The sequence below is a fragment of the Episyrphus balteatus genome, chromosome 2, assembly GCF_945859705.1.
Source record: "Episyrphus balteatus chromosome 2, idEpiBalt1.1, whole genome shotgun sequence".
Lineage (NCBI taxonomy): Eukaryota > Metazoa > Arthropoda > Insecta > Diptera > Syrphidae > Episyrphus > Episyrphus balteatus.
In genome coordinates this window covers 15,655,818-15,678,573 of record NC_079135.1, presented here as the reverse complement: position 1 = coordinate 15,678,573, position 22,756 = coordinate 15,655,818, and the positions used below count along the sequence as shown (strand labels likewise).

Below are 22,756 nucleotides of genomic sequence, written 5' to 3'. Positions count from 1 at the left end.
AAAAATATTTATTTTGATAATCATTATTATTAACGGTAGGTACCTGCCATAGAACAGTTTTTCTTTTTAATCCGATTTTATTCGAAACTACTTTTTCGATTTCAATGAAACTTTTTTATAAAAAAGTATTTATATAATTTTAATATAAGCCAAAAGTAAAATTTTGAAAAAAAAAATTTTTGGACTTTAAAAAAAAAAATTGAATTTTTTTTTTTTTTAAATCAAATTTTCGAAAACGGGACATTGAATTTTTTGAAATTTTGGTTTAAGGTGTTGATAAGTGATTTGTACAAAACGGCATACCAATTTTATTTTAAAACTTTTTCCAAAAATATTTTTTTTGTGAATTTTGAAAAAAATATACCTCCCTACCTTTTTTTTTTTTTAATTATCTTGGATAGTAATAATAGGTACATTAAAATAGTTACACCAATTATCGAGATTTTCCATAAAAAAATAAACTCAATTTTAATACAAGTCCATGTTCTGAAAACTTGAATTTTTTTTTTTTTTTCAAAAGAATTATTTAATTTTTTCAAAAAAAAAAGTTGAATTTTTGAGAAAAAACGAAATTTAAGATAGCACAACATGGATTTGTAATGAAAATGAGAATATTTTTTACTAACGCAAAATCTCGGAAAATATTTCGGAAAATGGAGCTTTTAGTTCAAATTATAGTGAAGCACTTAATTATAAAATGCCAAAATTCCATATATCTTATATTCTTCGGAATATTTTAATTAATTTAGGTATTCAAGATAATATGAAAAATAAATATTTTTTTGAAAATCACAAAAAAAATGTATTTTTGTAAAAAAAAAATTTGTTTGGAATTTTTTTTTTTAATTCGTAGAGCATTTAATTAAGACTTAAATACTATACCAAAATCGATTTTTATAATTATTACAGTTTAAGGCATTTTTTGGTTACTGCTCTGCTATTTTTAAATGAAGTTAGTTGAACATTCATTTTTTCTAAAAGTAATTTTTCGATTCGATTCCAAATAACTTAGCAACCAGACTTTAAAGAAACTTTTGACTTTTAATTAATATTATGAATAGAGCTTAAAAAAACATTTCTATTGATGTCTCACTCGAAGATTTTGGGTGAAATTTTTTGAAATGCATTTTTTTCATCAAGTATAGGCCTTTTTACTATGATTTCGCATCCTTCCGCGATTCTATAGTTAAATCCCGGTTCCCTGATAAAAACTCAAACTACTCCGTTTTTTTTCAATTTCCCAACAAACTTACGTTTATTTTTTTACTCTACAAAATGGAATAATATCAGTATGACCCATCTTAATACTTTCTTAATTAAGTCTTAAATTGGTATCAAAAATGGTTTTGTTCTTTTTTCTATATTCATCATTCTAGTTTTAAAAACTGTATTCATCTTGTATTCTGTCCTACTTGAAGACAGAAATGTATGCGTCTAGGTATAGGTATTCAATTTCCAAGCTTAATTGGCAAAAAACTGTTAACATTCAAATTTTATTTCCAATTACCTTCCGTTGGTTATATCAATTCATAAAATTACAGTAAGAAGTTTAAGCATTTCTTACTTACAATAACTGTCTAGAAATTTCCATTCAAATACCTGTCATTAATTTGCAAAAAACAAAACAAAAAACACTAATAACACAGGTAGCCCTTTTTTTTAGCCCCATCACGTCAATTTGGGAAGTGCCAAAAAAACCTTCATTCTCTTTCATGCATTTTAATGAGAAGTTTCCTCAATGAAATTGCCTGTTATTTTTTTCTTACCCGCACAATCCGCTGTCAAGTGCACTTCTTCGATGACTTGACCACTAACTGTGTATTGTGTATAGAAAAGAGGAGGCGCTACGTTGAGTTATTCTTCCTCCAATATACAAAAAAAAAAGACTGCATTGAATACAAAATTTGTTACGACGTCCTTCATTCGTCATTTCCTTGATTCTGTTGACTTTGGTAAATCTAAAGAGTCATCCTATATTGAAAGTGTGAGCGTGCGTGTTTAGATAGTTTCTTTTACAAAACTTAAATCAAAATTGCATTTTTATACTGCAGCGAAATTTCATTTGAAGTTCAATATCCTCCGCCATGCCCCAGAGTTGTGTGTGATTGATCACCAAAATGTCAATTTCAGAAAAAAAACTGGTCGTGTGGAACACAAACAAGTATTTATGTAGGTATTGTGGAGCACATCTCAAGGTATTCTTCACCATCACCATAACAATTTTTAAGTGGTTTTTTACTTATATAGCCTTCCAGGTATCCAGGAGAAGAAACAAAAAAAAAAAAAAACAAAAAAAAAAAACAAAAAAAAAAAATCCAAACAAAAAGACATCCTTTTCATCTTAAAAGATACAAAGATACTTTTTTTTATAGATACATTTTTATGGCTTTTAATTTAATTTGAATAATTTTTTTTCTTATCATTTCAGGAGCAGGATCCATGCATCGTTGAACAAAATAATATAATGACTGGAGAACTTTAAGCGAAGTTGTATCTTAAATCAAAGGAAAAGTATCTTTTGGCCAATAAATTCCAAATGAAATGAAGTTTAATTGAAAAATACGAAAAAAAAAAAGTTAAAAGTGAATGACCAAGTGAATGACCAAGTGAAAGTGAAGTGAGATTTTAACCAAAGATTTCCTCCTCCAAACCAAGAGTTGGGTTGAGGTGATGTGATCAGGAGAGGAAAGGTCGTATACATGCCAACCTTCTAGCGTGCTAACTTTACTTTATCTTAAAAAAAAAAAAAATTGCAAAAAAAAGTGCTGTAGGATTAAAAACGACAAATTGGATACAGATAGTAAATACACAAACATATAGCAGCTACTAAACCAAAATGGATACAACTTTAAATGCGCACAGAATGAGGTGAGTTTTTTTTTTTTTTTTGAAATTGAAGTATTTATTTGTATATCTTGACTGAGTCATTAGTGTAAAGTGTAGCAAGGAGCGGGAGGAAAGACATCTCGAAAAAAAGGTTCAAAAGATATACCTACAAATTGCAAATTCAGTCTTTGAGATTCGATTAAAAGTGTTCAATTGACAAACCTGAAAAGTATCTCTATTCAACTGTAGGTATGTTTGATTTTATACCTAGACAAGTATGTAGGAGTGTGAGTTTAAGGTGTATCTTTGGATCTTATAGCATACCTTTGGATTTGTGGAAAAATAACACACAAGTTGAACGGATTAACGTCAAGTAGTAGCGGGAAGTTGTTGAATAAATTAAAATTGTATCTAACTTTGATTTTATTTTTCTTCTATATTTTTTTTTTTTTTTGCAATTAACATAACATGAATGAATCTGAACATTTGATAGAGAGGTGGATTTAATTTATTCGGATGGTATTTTACAATAAAATTAACAAGTCTAGTAATTCGATCTGATGGTATAGATACCTTCATTTAGTCATTTAGTGATGAAAGCTTACAAATTTATATATATTTTATCAGTTTTTATTTGTTTGAGTTACAATGTTGAAATAGATGAAGTAGTCCAGTGCATTTATAAATTGACCCAGCAGTTTGTACCACCCCCAAATTTTTTTTGCTCATTCGATAGAGCACTGGCTGAATATCATTACCATGATTTTTCGCACTCGTGAAATTCACCTTTCGGCCGCCATCTTGGATTTTAGTTTTTGTTGAATATCTGGATTTCTATTTATCCTACATAAAAGTTGTGTTAACAAGAAACGTAGGCAATTAAATTTCGCGTCTTTTATGTTCAGAACACTTTTTCGATATTCTGAATATTAAAAAAGTTACAAGCCAAAAAAGTAAAAAAATCCGAAAAAAATGACAATTTAAAAGATTTGAGCACTTTTTATCAAAATTATGAAAAAAACTTCCGAGATAAGATTATTCACCTTAAAATTCTCTACAACACTGCCATACAACTTTTTTTTCTATCGCTATAATTACAAAAGTTATTAATACTTTTTTTTGTTAAAAATGCTCTTTTTTGTTTGTGTTTTTTATTTTTACTTTTTTCTTAATTTTTTTTTTTTTACCAAATCTTGAATTTTAAATGGTTTGTGAGTATTTTATAGCTTTATGTTACAAGAGAAAATTCAGGACCTGCAATTCTTTTATATTTAAGTCTCTTCGTTTCGTAAAAAGGGGTATTTTTTAACAAAAAAGTATTAATAACTTTATTAATTACAGCGATACAAAAAAATGGTTGTATAGCTGAGTTGTAGAAAACTTTAAGGCGAATAATCTTTTCTCGATACGTTTTTTCATAATTTTGATAAAAAGTGCTCAAATCTCTAAAATTGTCATTTTTTCGGTTTTTTTTAATTTGTTGGCTTGTAACTTTTTTAATATTCAGAATACCGAAAAATGTTCTGAACATAAAAGACGCGAAATTTAATTGCCTACGTTTCTTGCTAACACAACTTTTATGTAGGATAAATAGAAATCGAGATATTCAACAAAAACTAAAATGCAAGATGGCGGCCGAAAGGTGAATTTCACGAGTGCGAAAAATCAGGGTAATGATATTCAGCCAATGTTCTATCGAATGAGCAAAAAAAATTTGGGGGTGGTACAAACTGCTGGGTCGCCCATATATGAACATCATTAATGCACTGGACTAAAGGTGTTGAGTGTTGAATGCTCAAACCGTAGTAATTTCAAATCTTTTTAGAGGTTCGATGAAAATTAAATATCTTACTTTTAACATGATTAAATATTTGACTGTCTATAGGGAGTGTCTGCGATATAGGCTGCTCACAGAATTTTAAACTTCTAATGTACACAAACATGAAATAATTTTTTTTACTTGGAACACATAACAGTTCAATTTTATTTACTTCGTTAACCGAATCTAAAAGAGATCTATTTTCAAAATTATTCGTGATAGAATTTTTTAGAAATCAGATATCTTTCTCTTAGGGTTAAATTTGCTAAAATGTTTAAAAGTTTTTAAATAGATATTTAGAACATTTATATGAAAAACAATACTTTTCAAAGGTAAAAAACAACATCTCAAAAAAATTGAGCTCCAAACAAGTCAGCAATTTGATTTCTTTTATTAAGATTTTTAGAAAAAAAAAAAAAAAAAATTCGAAATCGTTAGAGCCGTTTTTTAGAAAACGTTTAAATATTTTTTTTTATAAATAATTTTTTGAAAAAAAAAATCAGAAATAAAATTGGAATGCCTTTTGTACAAATTACTGATCAACATTTAAAACCAAAATTTCAAAAAAAAATTCAGTGCCACATTTTCAAAAATTTGATTTTTCCAAAATCCAAAAACTGTTTTTTTTTTTCAAAATTTTATTACTGATTTATATATAAATAAAATGCTTTTGTATAAAAAAATTCGTTGAAATACAATTACTTAGTAGTCTAGCAGAAAATCAGATTTGAAAAAAAACCCTACCGTTAATAATGATTTAAAAAAAAAAAAGATTTTTAGGAGATGATAAACCTCGCCTAAAAACTAATAATATAATAATATTTGAATTTCGAAAACAAAATCGTTGGAGCCGTTTTCGAGAAAATTAAACTTTTCCTAAATTTGTCTAACTATACTGTTTGCACATTGTCCTTCAAGGCATAGGGTTGCCATACTTTAAAGTTCATTTTTACTTGCGATATAGGTACTATATATCAAGTTATGCATTCGTACAAAAAAAAAAAGTTGAGATAACATTTTTCCATGACATTACGATGGTAGAGAATGCCAAAAAAGTGGGTCCCGGAAGTCCGTCTGTCTGTCTGTCTGTCTGTCTGTCTGTCTGTCTGTATAAGGACCTACAGCCTAAACGGATGGACCGATTAATGTCAAACTTGGTATGTAGCGTTATTTGGCGACTCTCCAGAGGGGTTTTTGGAATTAATTTTTTTGGACCAAAATTAACGGTACTTGTCATATACCGATTTTAGTAAAATTGAAATATCTCGAAAACGGCTCCAACGATTTTGTTTAAAAAATTCAAACGTTAGTTTTAAGTTAAGGTCTACCTTTTAATGAAAAATTTTTTTTTGGAAAATCATTATTAACGGTACCTGCCATAGAACCGTTTTTTTCAAATCGGATTATCTCCGAAACCGCTTATTCGATTTCAACGAAACTTTTTGTGAAAAAGCATTTATATAATTTAAATATAAGCCAAAAATAAAATTTTGAAAAAAATAATTTTTGGATTTTTAAAAAAATTTTGAAAATTTTTTTTTGAAAAATCAAATTTTCGAAAACGGGACATTGAATTTTTTTGAAATTTTGTTTTTAGATGTTGATTAAAGATTTCTACAAAATGGCATACCAATTTTATTTTAGAACTTTTTTTCTAAAAAATTATTTATAAAAAATTAGTTTTTTAAAAAACGGCTCTAACGATTTTGAAATTTTTTTTTCTAAAAATGCATGTTAATATATCAATCAAAACTGCATACTTGTTTTGGAGGGCAATTTGATTTCAGATTTTATTTAATTTTTTTAAAAAACGAATTTTATTTTTTTTCCAAATTTCTATATAAAAAGTCTTAACAATTTAAGCAACTTTAACTCTAAGAGCAAGTTCGTGCGACCCAGTCGTGCATTTTATTTCGGTATTGTTTTTGGCTACGCGACCCTGCTTATGCAATAAATATTTAAAAAAACATTATGCCAGAGAAAATTTAATTAAAAATTGAGTAGGTACTCAGAATTTTTTGAAATTAGAGTGGGCACAAAGATGAATTTAGAAAATGATCAATAACCTATTTTCTTAACAAAACGTAATAGAAACTAAATTGATACTGAAAACAATAGATATTATAAATACATATACGAAAGTCATACCTCATACATACAACAAAAATTAAAAAAAAAACACACAACCCGAGATAATTGGAGTTTAAAATTCAAATCCAATATCTTACCAGTAATTCACCAAAAATCAGCATGAAAAGTATTTAAAATAATTTATGTGTTGTTAAAAAAAAGCTGGAAAAGTATCTGCCAATTTTTTTATTTAATTTAGTTATTTGGCGTCTTTGTTTTTTTTTTCGTTTTAGAAAAAATACATATTTCGATTACCCTGTTCAACATGCAAACAAAATTTTCGTCAGTTTCCTTTGTGTGATTTCCATGGCTCTATAACGGTTTTAAGCTTTTGCATTTTTCTCGAAAACGGCTGTTTATATTTTGATTAAATTTGATATGCGTCGTTGTTTCGTGATTCTAACAAAATAGGGTTTTATTTTTTTTTTGCAAAAAATTCGGATTATAAAATTATACTTATGTCGTATTTTCTTTCAAAATTAACTTAGTTTAAAATAAATCTGGTAGGTATATAACGTCAAAATTTATAGACAAATATTTCTTTATATGTTTGTTAATTTTACCAATAAAACTTGGTCAAAATTTGAAAAAAAAAAACTATTAAAAATAAAAAAATAAATAAAATGCTCCACTGTTTCACACGTACAAAGTCCTTATGTATTGAAAAATTCATAGAAAAAAAAAATAATTTTAATTTAATAAATGATAAAAAATATAATAAAACTTGTTTATAAATTTACAAAAACCAAACGAGGTATATATGCCATTTTATTTTTTCTGTACACAAGAATTTTAAGTTTTTTTTTTTTTTGAAAATCGGTAGAACCATTTTAAAGAGTTTTTTTTTATAAAATTAAAATTTGTCAAAAAAATTGAAGTGGAATTATTCAGAAATAATTATGCAACACATTACACAGTTAGCCTGAACAAATTTAAGGCTGACCTTAAATGACTAACGAAAAAGTTGAAATATTTTAAAAAATCCAAAAATATTTTTTGGAAATTTTTCCATAATTTTAATAGTACCTACTTTTGTATAAAAATTTTCTTTTAAATTAGTAATATCATTTAGAAAAAAGTCAGAAATCATGAAAATGGTTCAATGAGAGTTACCTATACTGCTGATAATGGTTAAAAAAGTATTTTCCTTATATTTCAATAGAAGAACCTTATTTGACACAGTTGAGCCGTTGTTGAGAAAGTTAAGCTTTTCTATTTGAATAATATCGATGGTACCGTTAGTTTCAGCCATAAAAATACAATTCCAATTTCCAACCTACGAAACCTTCCAAAACTCATAACTACCAAAGTTTGAATAGAACCAATTTTCTTCAGTGGTTTGAGCTGCAGTAAGTAAAAATATCACAACAAAGAACCCACGAAATAAATATATTTTATTTTAAAATTTAAATGTGCGCTTATTTTGGAACACCCTATAAAAAATAATTTTAGCATTCATAAAAACAATAATTCTTGTTCTTATGATTTAAGACTACTTCTTGTTATACATTACCACCTAGACGGCTTAACATACCTTTAACATACCACAAATCGATTAAGTTTGACCTTAAACCACTGTGTACCACCCGGCTTGTCCAATTTAACTGCATGAGGTCTTTGTAATACCAGACTTCCAGTTTTTCAGAAGCTCAAGAAAAAAAAACAAAGTGTTGAAATTTGAAATTTTAATCAAAAAAGTTTCAACAGCATATCCAAGACCCAAACAACTACAACAACAACTGATTGTATGTCAGTTTGTTAAGTCATTTCGATTGAGCTCGCAGATAATGTCCACCACCATCAAAAGTGTTAAAATGGTGGTAATGGTTGTGGTGGTGGCGTATCAAACTTTATAAACGCATTAAATCATCGTCTTAATCAAATTGGCTGGCGATAATTGTGCGACAGGCGATAGATTACAAGCCACTCAATATGCTGTATACAGCTGTGTAGTAGTTTGAAGTGTCGATTAGTAATTTGAATTGTTGAAATCAATTTGCAATCGAGACGGCTGATTAATTTTTCCTCCTTCAACTTTCCTGTCATGCAAATAAGCTATCGGAACTTCGGAAAAGAATGTATATAGAACTGAACTGAAAATTCCATTCTTTTCAGCTTCACTATCAGCCAACAACTACAACAACAACAATTTGTCAATTTAATTCTATTTGCTTGCCGGTTAATGGCTTTTAAATTGTTTTACTCAAATTGAGTGTGGGGAAGGGGATTTCATGCTTGACAGCTGTTGACTCACTGTCAACGGGGCAAAAAAGGTGTCGTGTCAAAAATGAGGAAAGATCAAATCGATTATGTTGTATGCGCGCTCTGGGGTTTCAGTCCAACATAGAAGTTGACAAATAAATCCAAGCTTGAAATGCGTATACAAAATGACAATGAACATGCTCTATATTCTTTTGAGGTTACGTTGGCAGGCTATAACAAAAACGGATCAAAGTTTGACTAATAAACATGTCAGTTTTGAATGACATTTTCATTTTTCGGGTGTTTGTGGGTGTATCCAAAAATATTGCCCTCCAATTAATTTCAACTCAAAAGAATGTTAAAAATTTGCTCAAAAACTTGCAAACATGACTTTGTTAAAAAGGGTTAAATTGGTTATTTATGTCTTCAAAAGATGGCACATGGTAGATAAAAATAAAAACAAACAAAAAATAAAGAAAATAAAAATCATTAAACGAAATTAATTAAGTGGGGACTGTGAATGAGAAATAAATCTTCGATGTTTATTGCTTTTAGAAAAGAAGAAAAAAAAAAAATTGGAACCAGATAAGCATCATCGTCGGAATGATGATGATGATATTTGACCTAAATTTTATTTTTCGTATTCAATATACACAAAGAAGGCGGATTGTTATGGTTAATTGGGGGAACTAATGCTATTTTAATTGAAATGATCAAAAATCATTAGAAGATTTTTTCGATGATATCTTGGTGTTTTTTAAAATGGATGAGAATGAGGAGAACTCTATAAATTGTACTGTTTTTTGTTTTAATTCTTTGAGTAAACATTATTTGAGTCATAATTATTTTTCTTCTTCTTATGGAATACAAAGTGATTTGGGGGTAAAATTTGTATTTTTCTTGATTGAAACTAATGACCATGACAGAAGCAGATACAATTTGTTTGAGTACTTTGTACTTATCTGCATTGATGGTGGCCTTCTTGTTTTTTAATGGATCTAATATTTTGTTACGTATTAAGACTTAAGAAAAGAGGAAGTAGGATGTTTTCTCATGGTATCTTTTATTATGTTTATAATGTTTCTGGTCAAGGTCACATAATATGGAAATTGGGGAGGATATTTCTTTTTAGAATTATGTATTAAGTGGCATTAAGAAGCTATGACGTTTTTGTTAACAACGCGTATTTGTAAAAATTTAAATTTGATATAAGATATTCCAAAGAACACCTTGAAAGGGTTGTTATAATGTGAGAATTGTAAGCAGATAAAAAAATGACAAACAAATGTTTTTTTTTTTTTTTTAAGTTTTAAGCTCTAACTTTAACTCCCTAAAATTAAATTAAGTTTTAGTACTTTGTTAAATAAAATAAACGAATGGGTCGGGTCGCACGTGCTTGTTCTAAAGGTAAAAACTGTTTAGAATGTCAAAGATTTTCTTGTAAAAAATGATTTAATTTTAATTTAATGTCATAAGAAATGTAAACAATAAAAAAAAGTACTATTAAAATAAAACAAATATCTATTAAAATGGTTTTAATTTTTAAACGAAACATGTCGTTTAGTTGATTGTATATTAGACTGATTCAAAAAAAAAAAAAAAATTTATTTTGTATATAACTTTGATTATACCGAATATGGAAAAATTGGAAATGACGAAAAAAAAAATACTGTAAAAGTTTCAGTATTAACATTTCTATTTCCCATATGATTTACATGGGAAAGATTGTGTTTTTGAGTTGGGAATTTTATAACTTTTTAACGGTTCATCAAAAAGGCTAGATTTAATCGTTTTCTTGTATTAAATTGAACACTCTACAAAATTGCATTTATAAAAAAAAAAAACGACAAAAAAAATTAATTAAAATAATTTTTAGTTGAAAAAATTAATAATTCGAATTTATTGAAAAATTCTAATTTAATAGTATTAGAGGTTTGAGAGTTATATAAAAGGATCTGTGAAACCAAAACTCAACATAGAATACAAATATTCGAATAGTCAAATTTTTTGAAAAACCTAAAATTTTCGTCAAAAAATTTGAAAAAAAAATGAAGAAAAAATTGCATTAGTTGAATAACTTCGAAACGGGGCAGTTTATCAAAAAAATTATTATGAGCTTTTTTGTAGAGCGTTCAGTTTTATACTAGCCTTTTTGATGAACCGTTAAAAAGTTATAAAATTCCAAACTCAAAAACACAATCTCTCCCATGTAAATCATTATGGGAAATAGAAATTTGCAATGCGGCGGTACTTAATGTTAATATTAAGGGCTGAAACTTTTACAGTATTTTTTTTCGTCATTTCCAACAATATTTTCGGTATAACTTTGAACAAAAAAAAAATTTTTTTTTGAATCTGTCTATTGTACAAAAAGTAATTTTGAGAAAAAATTAAATTGAAAAATTTTAAGATAAAAAAAATGTAGGTAGACACATACAAGTTTTCAAACATATTTCAAAACATAATTTGTTACACTATTCTTAAAAAATTATTATTTTCCACTTGAAAACGAAATTTCAAAAAAATGTATCGACTCATTTTCAAAAATATTTTTTTTTTAATCCACAAATTATGAGTTTTCTTAATTTTTCCATATAAATTCTTTTGTTGACACATCGATTTAGTCAGTTAGTAGAAAGTTAGAAATCAAGAAAAAAGTTCTTTGACAGGCAGGTAAAGTTTATAAAGATAAAATAATCATACAACTAAGTTACACAATAACCATTTTTATCAAAAAAAAAAAATCGACTTTTATTGATTGAAATTAAGATGTATGGTTTTTTCATATAGATAGTCAGTTTTTTCTATAGTCAGAACTCGACAAATTTAAAATAGGACCACACTGAAAAGCATCATCTTTTATAAATACTAAACAAAAATATTGAATTTCAAAACAAAGTCCTAAACGTGCCAAATTAGTAAAATACACTCTTGGAGCCGCTATTTTGAATAAAAAAAAATGTTTGCAGCTTTTTTGTATTCTCCATAGGTGCTAATAAAATAAATTGCACGACTGGGGTCGCACGTAATTGCTCTTATGCTTAAAGTAACTATAATGTTAAAGCTTTTCATTCAAGAAATTTAAAATTTGATATTTTGAAGAAATTTCATAAGTAGTATAAAAAAATTAAATCTGTTTTTATAATTAATTAAACTCCGTTTTAAATTATCTTAAAAAAAATAAAAAATATGCCATTTTATTTCTTGTATAAAAAGGTATTTTTAGAAAAAAATTTTCGAAAATTGTAGGAGCCGTTTTTTAAAAAAATAATTTTTTATATATAAAAATTTTTTAACATTTTTCAAAAAAAAAGTTGGTATGCCATTTTGAAGAAATAATTAATTTAAACATAAAAACTAAATTTCAAAATTTTTCATTGATTCGTTTTCAAAAAATTGATTTTTCAAAAAAAAATTTTGAAATATTTTTAAAAAAACCAAAAATGCGTTTTTTGAAAATTTTCTAAAATTTTAATATTATCTTTACTTACACACTTTTGTATAAAAATTTTCATTTAAATCGGGTTAATGTTGTACGAGATATTCAGAAACGAAAAAAAACCGTTCTATGACAGGTACCGTTAATAACGGTACAAAAAATATTTTTTTTATTTAAAAAGTTGGCTATTATGTGTAGTACTACACACAAAAATTTTAATCAAAATCGTTAGAGCCGTTTTTGAAAAAAATTAACTTTTCTATTTCCGTTATATGGCAGGTACCGTTAGTTTTGGTCATAAAAAAAAAATTTCAATTTCCCCTCTAGGGAATCACCAAAAACTGCTAACCACCAAGTTTGAAGAAAATCACTTCACTCGTTTAGGCTGCAGCTCCAGATAGAGACAGACACACAGACAGACAGACAGACAGACAGACAGACAGAATTGCCGGACCCACTTTTTTGGCATTCTCCATCATCGTAATGTCATGTAAAATTGTTATCTCGAGTTCGATTTTTTTTACGAATCCTAAACTTGCCCTATAGTACCTATATCGCAAGTAAAAATAATAGGTAATAAAATTTTGTTATATACAGATGAGTTTCTTTCTAATTTACAAGATTCATATTTTTTTGTTTTTTAGAATCTCGATTTCAACTTGTACCTCCCATACAAATTTTTCGAACATCTGACATTTTGAATTATTTCGTTAACGCCTAGACTAATTTTATCTAATTCGTATTATTTTCAAGAATTTTTGCGGGTTTAAATTTTTGTAAAAAAAAAAATGGGAAAATAAAAAAAAAATGTTTTTTTTTCATTTTTCTTCTGATATCTAATCAAATCGTAATTGTAAGCAATTTTTCGGAAGTTCTCTGATATTTTGATAATGATCGAAGAAATTACAACTCGTGGCAATGTCAAATAAAGATTATTATTTTAGCTATTGCTAATATTTTTGGCTCAACCACCGGCCGCCACGCGCACTGATTTATCATTCTATACGTATTTAGCTATCTTGCAAAACTTAAATGGTAGAATGAAACCATCTATTAGTACCTACTTTCGAGAACGTTTGCTATAGGTAAGTTGAATAACTAATTTTGGGTAAAATTTGTAAAAATAACTCATGAGGGTATCTATATGTACTGCAAACGAAGAAATATTTTGTATTCAAGACTTTAATGAAGACTTTAAAGTCATAATATACCTTTCATTCCAATCCGATTGCCATTCTTCTTTTTTACTGAAAGGCACGTATACAAAATAAAAATGTTGGTAATGGTCAATCCATGCCATTCTTAGCCTGAGAGGAATTCTTAAAGGGGATTCATTAGAGCTCATATTTCTTTATACATTTTTTTATTATTTTTTTTTTTCTACCAAAAAAATACCACACCCCATTACTCTTTTTCTTCAGCAAGACTCACGACTGACAATGCCAATGAACGGTCCACTAGCAGTGGAAGATAGTGCCGACTCGGAGTGACGGCGAACGGCATCATGACCACACATTATCTCTGTCATTATTTTGCGGCTTAACGCACATACCCAAAGCAAAGCCTCGTCATGACACACAGTATGCATGCAGTTTATTGTGTGTAGTGTTTTTACCCGAGCCCCAAAATTTGAATTGTACGAGAGTATTTCTGGATTATGTACGGTACGGTTTGGGTTGGTCTTTGCAGCTTATCAATCTTTTAGTCTTGGAGTGTTTTGAGAATATTACTTTTTTTTTTAAACTTAATCTGAAGCAATGATATTAGAGAGGGACAAGTGTTTTGCTTTTTGAGGAACTTCTACAAGTTTTATTGTGAAATGATAAGAGCATCCAAGATGAAGATGAAGAGTAACACTTACACTTACCAAAAGGTTATCGTAAGATGAGTTGGTAGTGAGTGTTTAGATTTCAGAGTGAACATTTTTAAAAAGAAATTGTATTGTTTTGTCTGCTATTTTGTTTATTTTTTTTTTTTTTTTTTCTGTTTTTTACCTGAACTGATGAATGAGCAAAATTTAAAAATATATCTACGACGAAGACGAGTATTTTTAGCACGAGAGAGTGAAATTTACGTTTAAGTGTTTTGGCGCGTGTGTTTTCTTTCTAGCGCGTGTGTCACTTTAAAAGTAAAAAAATAAAAAAAATGTGTTTAGCTTTGATGTTATCATTACAAATTAAATCTTATTTAAATTCAAATGCAGGCTGAAATATTATGATTTTGTTGATGTCATGAAGAATTTACAATTTTATTGTGAAATTGTTATGAAAAGGTAAAAATTGTTATCAAAATACTGAATATGAAATAGGTATAGTATTTATCTAAAAATGAAATTTGCATAAAAACTATTATGCATTAAAAAAATGTTATTGAAAATTAAAAAAAAAAATTTGCATTAAAAAAAAAAATTTAATGCAAAATGTGTGCCCTAAAATTTGTCTAAGTACTCTGCAAATTTCTCACAATATATTTCCAAATACTCAAAATTGAAAGAGATTTGACGAATATTATATGAGTATGCATTATTTTCGATTTAGAAAATTTTGTAGGTATTTGTAATATTTTTGTTTTTTCAAGGAATTTTTTTTTTTTTTTCATTTGCAAAAAAATCAATGCATTTTTAGTTAATATAATTTTTTTAATGTAAAATATTGTTGGTTGAAGTACAAAAATATTATTAATTGATTTTTTTTTAATTTGCAATAAATATTTTTTTTTAATTCGTAATGAAAAACAAATGGATTGAAAAATTCCGTAAATAACCGATTTATTTTTTTTCCTGATCCTTTTCTGCTTCTTTAAAATTGAGTACAATGTTACATAGGTACCTATACATACAAACATTATGAACCTATAATTATAATTTGTGATAAAATATTTTGATAGTCTCAGTACATTAAAAAAAAAAAATGGTTTTCGACTTTTGCCTCTAGAGACCCCCATAGTCGATGTCATTCAAATTTACATAGCCTTTAACTAGTGGACAAGCTGAGCTGAAAGTGAGCGCCCCCAACTTCCAACGTCTATATCTCGGAATTTTAAAGAAAATAAAAAAAAAAAAATTTGATGCCACAAGGTAGCGGGGACTCTAACCTACATTTGGGTACAACTCTCATCCCTGTAGGTCCAAGCTATCATTTGGCATCACTCCCGAAAATTGCTCTCAAGCGGCTTAGCTTCCAGGAGCGTTCAAAGATTCGGGGATTTTTCGAAAAAAAATTTTACCCCAACTTTCAAAGGCGATTTTCTCCGAATTTTGAAAAAAAATCGAAAAACCGGATTATACCACTATCGCGTAGCTGAGAATATAAGCTTTCATATGGCACCACTCCCCTGTCTCTAGATCAAAGCGTTCCAACGCCTATATCGCGGAATTTTGAAGAAAATGAAAATAAAATTTTTGATGCCAAAAGGTAGCGGGGACTCTAACCTACATTTGGGTACAACTCTCATTCCTGTAGGTCCACGCGTTCTCAAACCGGGAGAACTTTAAAGGAAAAAAAAAATAGGCACGATTCTGAAAAAATAGGCATGATGTGGCGGTTTAACATGGAAGGCGATTTTTTAAAAATCTGATAATGTGCAAAGCGTAGGCCCATGACACAAGCTATCATTTGGCATCACTCCCAAAAATTGCTCTCAAGCGGTTTAGCTTCCAGGAGCGTTCAAAGATTCGGGGATTTTTCGAAAAAAAAAAAATTATAAAAATCAATGTATCCTCTCACCCATCACAGCTCAGCTCACCCAACAGCTCAGCTCAACCATCAGCTCAGCTCAAATGAGCTGAGCTATGGTACATAGCTCAAAAGTGAACTAGCTCAAAATTTGAGCTGAGCTGTGAGCTGAGCTCAGCCCACTTTTGAGCTTTGTAGCAACCCTGCAAGTTCCATACTGCCCATAATCTCGTAAAGGCCCTAACTACATTTTTCTTACTTCTGAGTTATAGAGCGAAACAGTAAATCTAATATCGCAATTTGCATATAAAAATGAAAAAAATCAACAATACATTTTGAATTTTCTGACTTGTTTGAAGACCTAGGCCAAAAAAATAAATGAGGATAAATCAGAGACAATACTCTTACTCCAAATATGCAAAAAAATCAAAATCGAGTATTTGTAGTTAGGGCCTTTACGAGATTATGGGCAGCATATTGCTACTACTAGTGCTGAAGCACATAAAATTACCATATCGCACATTTTATGCGCAATTCATTTACTTTCGTTAAGCATATACCGTACGTTCTGAACCGCACAACATGAGTAAATTTCACAGAATAAATTGAAACTACATGGACGCAAGGATAATGAAAGAATTAATTTATTGTTCACTTGATAAAAATGTAAAAAAATTAAGTGTGGATTAATTAATTTAATAATAGAAATTAAAAATATCAAATGAAATTATCAAATGAAATATCAAGGTATACTGAATGAGAAGTATAACTTCAGTCGCGTGTACATGTGTACACACACTCTTTTTTTTTGTTGTTGTTTGGGGGCACTTATAAAAAAATTTAATTGTTTTCAAACTTATTTAAATAAATTAATTTACGTTGCGTACACTGAGAGAAAAACAACTTAAAATCAAGGAAAACCACTTTAATTTTACTATATCATTAAATAAAAGCTTTTAGGTACAGCTTTGAATAAAAACACAAATAAGAGAAAATTGGTAGCCACTGGGATCAATCCTACACCTTTAGGATCACTAGGCGAGTGCTCTACTAAAATAAGTGCGATTAACTCTAAAGCCGAAGTCTAAAAAAAATTTTAAAACTTTTTTAATTTTTTTTTTTCAGCATTAAATTATTCTCGACCATATTACATTTTACGTTCGTTTCTCAGTGTATCTTCTTCTAATGAACCTCAATTTTGTTGTTTTTTTCATTTGAATATGTTTTTACTTATATTTTTACCAAGTTTGATACATATGAATTTTTCAAAATTTAGGCAACTTGAACTTTAAGAGCAATTTCGTAGCACCCAGTCGTGCATTTTCACTTTACTTTCATAGGAGAATAAAAAAATGTAAGAAATAAAAAATTGGCAATATAGAAAACATTAATTTTTTGAAAATCGGAATTGTTCAAATCCATTTCGATATTATTTTATATTATAGTTAATTTATTTAAATAATTTTTGACGTGATAACGTCTTATAAATCGATGAACCATGGCAGCCACCACAAAAAATTGACGCCATTTTCTAACGTTACAATCTCGCACTTTCGTAGTGCGGCAAAATATTTCAATTCAAAATAAACTATTAGAGATACAAAAATCTTCTATAGCTTATTTGAAAGATAATAACCTAAAGCTTAATCCAAATGAAGGATTTTTAAAAATTCCGTCATTTAATAGGGTAAACAGGGGTAAAACGGAAAGATGAAATTTGGGCTAAAATCTAAACGCAAAGTCGTAGAGAATTGTTTTTTTTTTGCTATATAGATAGATGAAATTAATTAAAGAATAACATTCAAGAAAAAATTCTACAAAAATTTGAAACTAAGCTATAACGTTTTGTTTGAACGTTGTACACGTGTTATTATTATTATTAGGGCTATGACAAAATTATGATTTTGGGTAAAGGAAATTTTTTTTGACAATTTTAAAGATGCCAGTTGAAAGATGAGGGAAAAAAATTAGGGGTCTGATACAGATTCTTTTCCAACACTCGGCGTTTCGAAATAAGAATTTTTGAAAAACAGCTTGTTTTTTAAGGGTATTTTTGGGTAATTTCAGATTTTTAGCTTTTTTTGGAGCTTTCAAAAAATCTCAAACTTATAGGACATGTAGGTTTTGGCCTTATTATGCATACATGTGCAAAAACTTGGAAACGTTTAGTGAGTTTTGACTGAATAACGGAAGAAACAAGTTTTAAAAAAACACGTTTTTTGACCGTTTTTAACCGATTTTCAACGTTTTTTTTTTTTTTATACTTTTTTCTTTAATAGATACAGGAATAAAGTATATGGGGTAATGATAGACCATGACCACGACTACATATATGTGTCAATCATTTTCGTAAACACAATTTTGAGATAACGGTAAAATAAAATTTTAGAATTCAACAGGTTATAGCTTTTGACCAAGAGCAGATAGAAATTTTATTAAACTTTTATGAGCATGATACAATTACCTTTCATTTGGTATATCACACATAACGGTAGACTAACTACAAGCCACACAATGTTAAATCAAGAAACTTGCGAAAAACCTCAAAACACCAGTTGAGATATGTTGCCCCCCGAACAGCCACCAGTGTGCGAAGTACCGTAATCTCAGTCTGGAAATTCGACATGGTTGACTTTAAAAAATTCTAACTTCTCTTGTAGGCATCTTTGAAATGAGATTGATACGTCATTTGAAAGGTGAAATAATAAGCATATTTTTTATAGGTTGTCAAACAAAAAAATTGATTCCATAGCCTGAGAACATAAAAATAAATGTTTTTTTTTGCTTTTTTTAATGAAATTTGATCGAGTTCAAAAAATTCTAGTTCTTTTTATAGATGTCTCAGAGACCTGATCGATATATACATATATTTTGTGCTAAGACAATAAGCGTTCAGATGGTATAAAATTTTGTATAGGTTGTTAGGGAAAAAAATGGAATTAATGACGTGAGAAGATAAAAATTCATGTTTTTTTTTGCTTTTTTTTTGATGAAAATGATTGTTTTAATAAATTATTTTTATACTTTTTGCGCATTGTAAAAATTTAAAAATGGTTTAATTCTTAAGAAGTAATACTTGGCTTTAAAAATGCATAATTTTTTTTGTAAGCTTTTAAAATAAAAAAATTAATATAATGAGAAAATAAAAAAGGTATTTTTTTTTATCTTTTTCTTGTAAATTATGATTGTGTGATTCAATTGACTCATTTTAAACAAAAGCACAAAACCTGTTTCCTGACGACGTTATCATGTAAAATCATCGCCCGTAAACCGGCTTTACACCTCTTTTTTATTTTTTTCTCGAAAAACCTTTGGATCAATTATAGTAACAGTGGTCTAATTTCTATTGTCAAAATCATAAATTCCATTTGGAAATTTCACATTTGGTCAGCTTATTTAAAGCCATTTGAAGCTAATATTAAAAGCTAAGCTTACAACTTTCACAATAATTACTCAAGATAAAAACTTGAAAAGCGGCTAACTTAAATATGTATGGTACAATTTCCTTCATTATGAATATCAAATCTCATTACATCACCATACTTGGTGGCGCTTAGATTTCAATTTCACAAAACCACTTAGCAATACTTGAGCTCTAAATGAGAAAAAGATTATTCTGTCAAGATACACAATTCTATATTTTATAGATTTTATTACATTTTTTATCTCATGTTTATTCATAAAACTTATAGTTGAAAGCAATTTGATTAAAACAAACACTAATTACTTTTTTAGAAAAAAAAAAAAAAAATACTAATATTTTCTTTCAATACCTACATAAATAAAATTATTTATTTATGCAAAGTCGTCTGATTGAAGTATTTTGCATAATTAAGTTTATTACTCGGTGTTAAGTCGATTTGATTCTGATTGAATATTATAAAAAAAAATTGTCATTAAAGTCACGTCAAAAAACCAAAGCTTATAATCCCAATCAAAAGGCACACAAAACTAATGTAACCTATCCTTTTTCCGAGAATAATTTCAACTCAAACACGTCATTGTTTAGAATGTTATTAATGAGTTTTCCGAACTCTTTGTAAGTAATAATGAAATAATTATGAGTCAATTCGAATGCGTGAATTCAATCATCATAATAATAAACTAGTAGTATGTATAATATTTTTTTTTTATTTATAACAGCATGAGGAGGAGTGTAATTGAAATGCATATAGAGGGCACGAAGCGTGCCATTAATTTTTTTGTTTTGAAAAAAAAAAAAAAAAATAATATGAAACACCCTGGCCCAATACTCGACTCGGTGATCATCTTAGCACATGAATGAATAGATAACCCTGACCATCAATTATTATAAAAAAAAAATGCAAATGAAAATGAAAATGAGAATGAAAATTTATCGATTGGTTTTCCAATGAACTATAAACTATGAGTAGTGAAGAATTGTATGCTTCGCTTTATGTTGAAAAATTCAAAATTATTGAAGGGTTTCTCACAAATCGAGAAAATGAAAGAAAAGAAATGAATATAAAAATACAAAAATAATAATAATAAATCAGTGTGCCTGTGTTACTGGTGGGGGATCTATAGTTGATGGAAAATCCATCATCCATTCAAGGATGAGTCAGTGTCTGGAGAATTTAAATGTAATCGATATTATTTATATTTTTTTAATTTCTTTCTATGACTCAAAGTTAAAGGCTACAATGTTTCCATTTAAAATATTGGAATTTTCAATATTTGAAATATTGGATTGTACAGGGTCATACATTTTTTAATATGAAACTTTAAACTTTTGTAGATTCAATTCATTTAGCAGAGTAGTCAGGTTTAAAGTTTTTGAACTCATTCTTTGTTTGAACTTATTCAGGTTTAAATTTATGAAAAAAAAGTGGTTGTCTGTAAAGCCGGTTTACGGACGATGATTTTACGTAATAATGTCGTAAGAAAACAGGTTGTGTGCTTTTATTTAAAATGATTAAATTGAAGCGTTTATTTATTTCAAACAATTATAATTTACAAGAAAAAGCTAAAAAAATTAATTTTTTTTCTCATTATATTAATTTTTTTATTTGAAAAGTTTACAAATACCTAAGCTTACGAATATTTCTTCCATTTTTAAGCCATTTTAAATAATTTATTAACCCTAGAAAGATAACCTACGTCGAATGTACGTATGCAGTTTTTGTGTTTCATTTGATTTATGCAATAAAAATTAAAATAAAACTCCTTTTCTTGCATTGTACTATTAGCATGTACCTAACAAATTGAGTTAAACAACGAATTGCAGACAGAAATGTTGGATAAACAAGCATTGACGTAGCGTAGGTTATATTTTACTCAATTTTAATAAGGTCATCTTTCTAGGGTTAAAGACAATCATTTCTTATGAAAAAAGTGAAAAAATCACTTTCATCACCCAAAAGCTATTAAAAATTGTATACCATCTAAAAGCCTATTAATTCAGCTCAAAATATTGATATTGCTTATGTCTGTGCGACGTCTACAAAAAGAGCTAGAATTTTTTAAACCCAATCAGTTTTCATCAGAAAAAGCAAAAATATCAATCTTTTTTATCTTCTAACGCCATTAAATTAATTTTTTTCTTTCACAACCTATACTAAATTTTATATACTAAGAAAGCTTATTATCTCACCTTTCGTATGATGCTTCAATCATATTTTTGTGATGTCTACAGACAAATACAGAAAATAAATGATTTTAGCTGAAATTACTTCAATTTTGAATTGTCATGAGCCATGACTAAAAAATACCTATTCTTACAGTATAAAAATTTAGTAAAACTATACTCTTCTATATAAAAAAAAGAGTGTGTGTACACCTGTACACGCGACTGAAGTTATACTTCTCATTCAGTATTATGTAAATGAATTTCATTTGATATTTTTAATTTCTATTATAAAATTAATTAATCCACACTTCGTTTTCTACATTTTTATCAAGTGAAAAATAAATTAATTCTTTCATCCTCCTTGCGTCCATGTAGTTTTCAATTTATTCTGTGAAATTTACTGATGTTGTGTGGTTCAGAACGTACGATATATGCTTAACGAAAGTAAATGAATTGCGCATAAAATGTGCAATATGGTAATTTTATGAGAATTGTGTGTGCTTCAGCACTAGTAGTAGCAATATGGAACTTGCAGGGTTGCTACAAAGCTCAAAAGTGAGCTGAGCTGAGCTCACAGCTCAGCTCAAATTTTGAGCTAGCTCACTTTTGAGCTATGTACCATAGCTCCAGCTCATTTGAGCTGAGCTGAAAGTGAGCTGAGCTGATGGCTGAGCTGAGCTGTTGGGTGAGCTGAGCTGTGGCTGAGCTGAGCTGTTGGGTGAGCTAAGGTAAAGTGAGCTGAGCTGTGATGGGTGAGAGGATACATTTTTATTTGGAAAGTATAATGATATATGAAGATATTTTAAACTTTTATAAAACACCATAGCTTAAGATGTTTGGTTCTAGTTATTAATGGAATTATTTTAACACATGGATATTTTTATAAATAAAACAGATAATTTTTCGTGATCTTTTCTCTTGGCATTTTTAATAGTAAATATACATTATTTCTATTTTTTTTAGTAAAATATTTCTTTTTTTATCATAAAAAAAATTCCGGTATAATCAGGTTTTTCGACTTTTTTCCATATTCCGAGAAAATCGCGTTTAAAAGTTGGGGTAAATTTTGTTTTCGA

The 22,756-nt window shown here is 28.2% G+C and overlaps 1 protein-coding gene across 5 annotated transcripts in view; it reads left to right on the top strand.

Moving 5' to 3' along the window:
• The first annotated feature begins 2,597 nt into the window (after positions 1–2,597).
• Positions 2,598–22,756, top strand: part of LOC129911779 (collagen alpha-1(XVIII) chain) — a 402,503-nt gene continuing 382,344 nt past the window's right edge. For all 5 annotated transcript variants that reach the window (XM_055989696.1, XM_055989697.1, XM_055989695.1 and 2 more), the window contains exon 1: positions 2,598–2,868. In XM_055989696.1, coding sequence (XP_055845671.1) covers positions 2,837–2,868 — 32 coding nt within the window. In that variant the 5' untranslated portion in view covers positions 2,598–2,836. The remainder of the gene's footprint in view (positions 2,869–22,756) is intronic.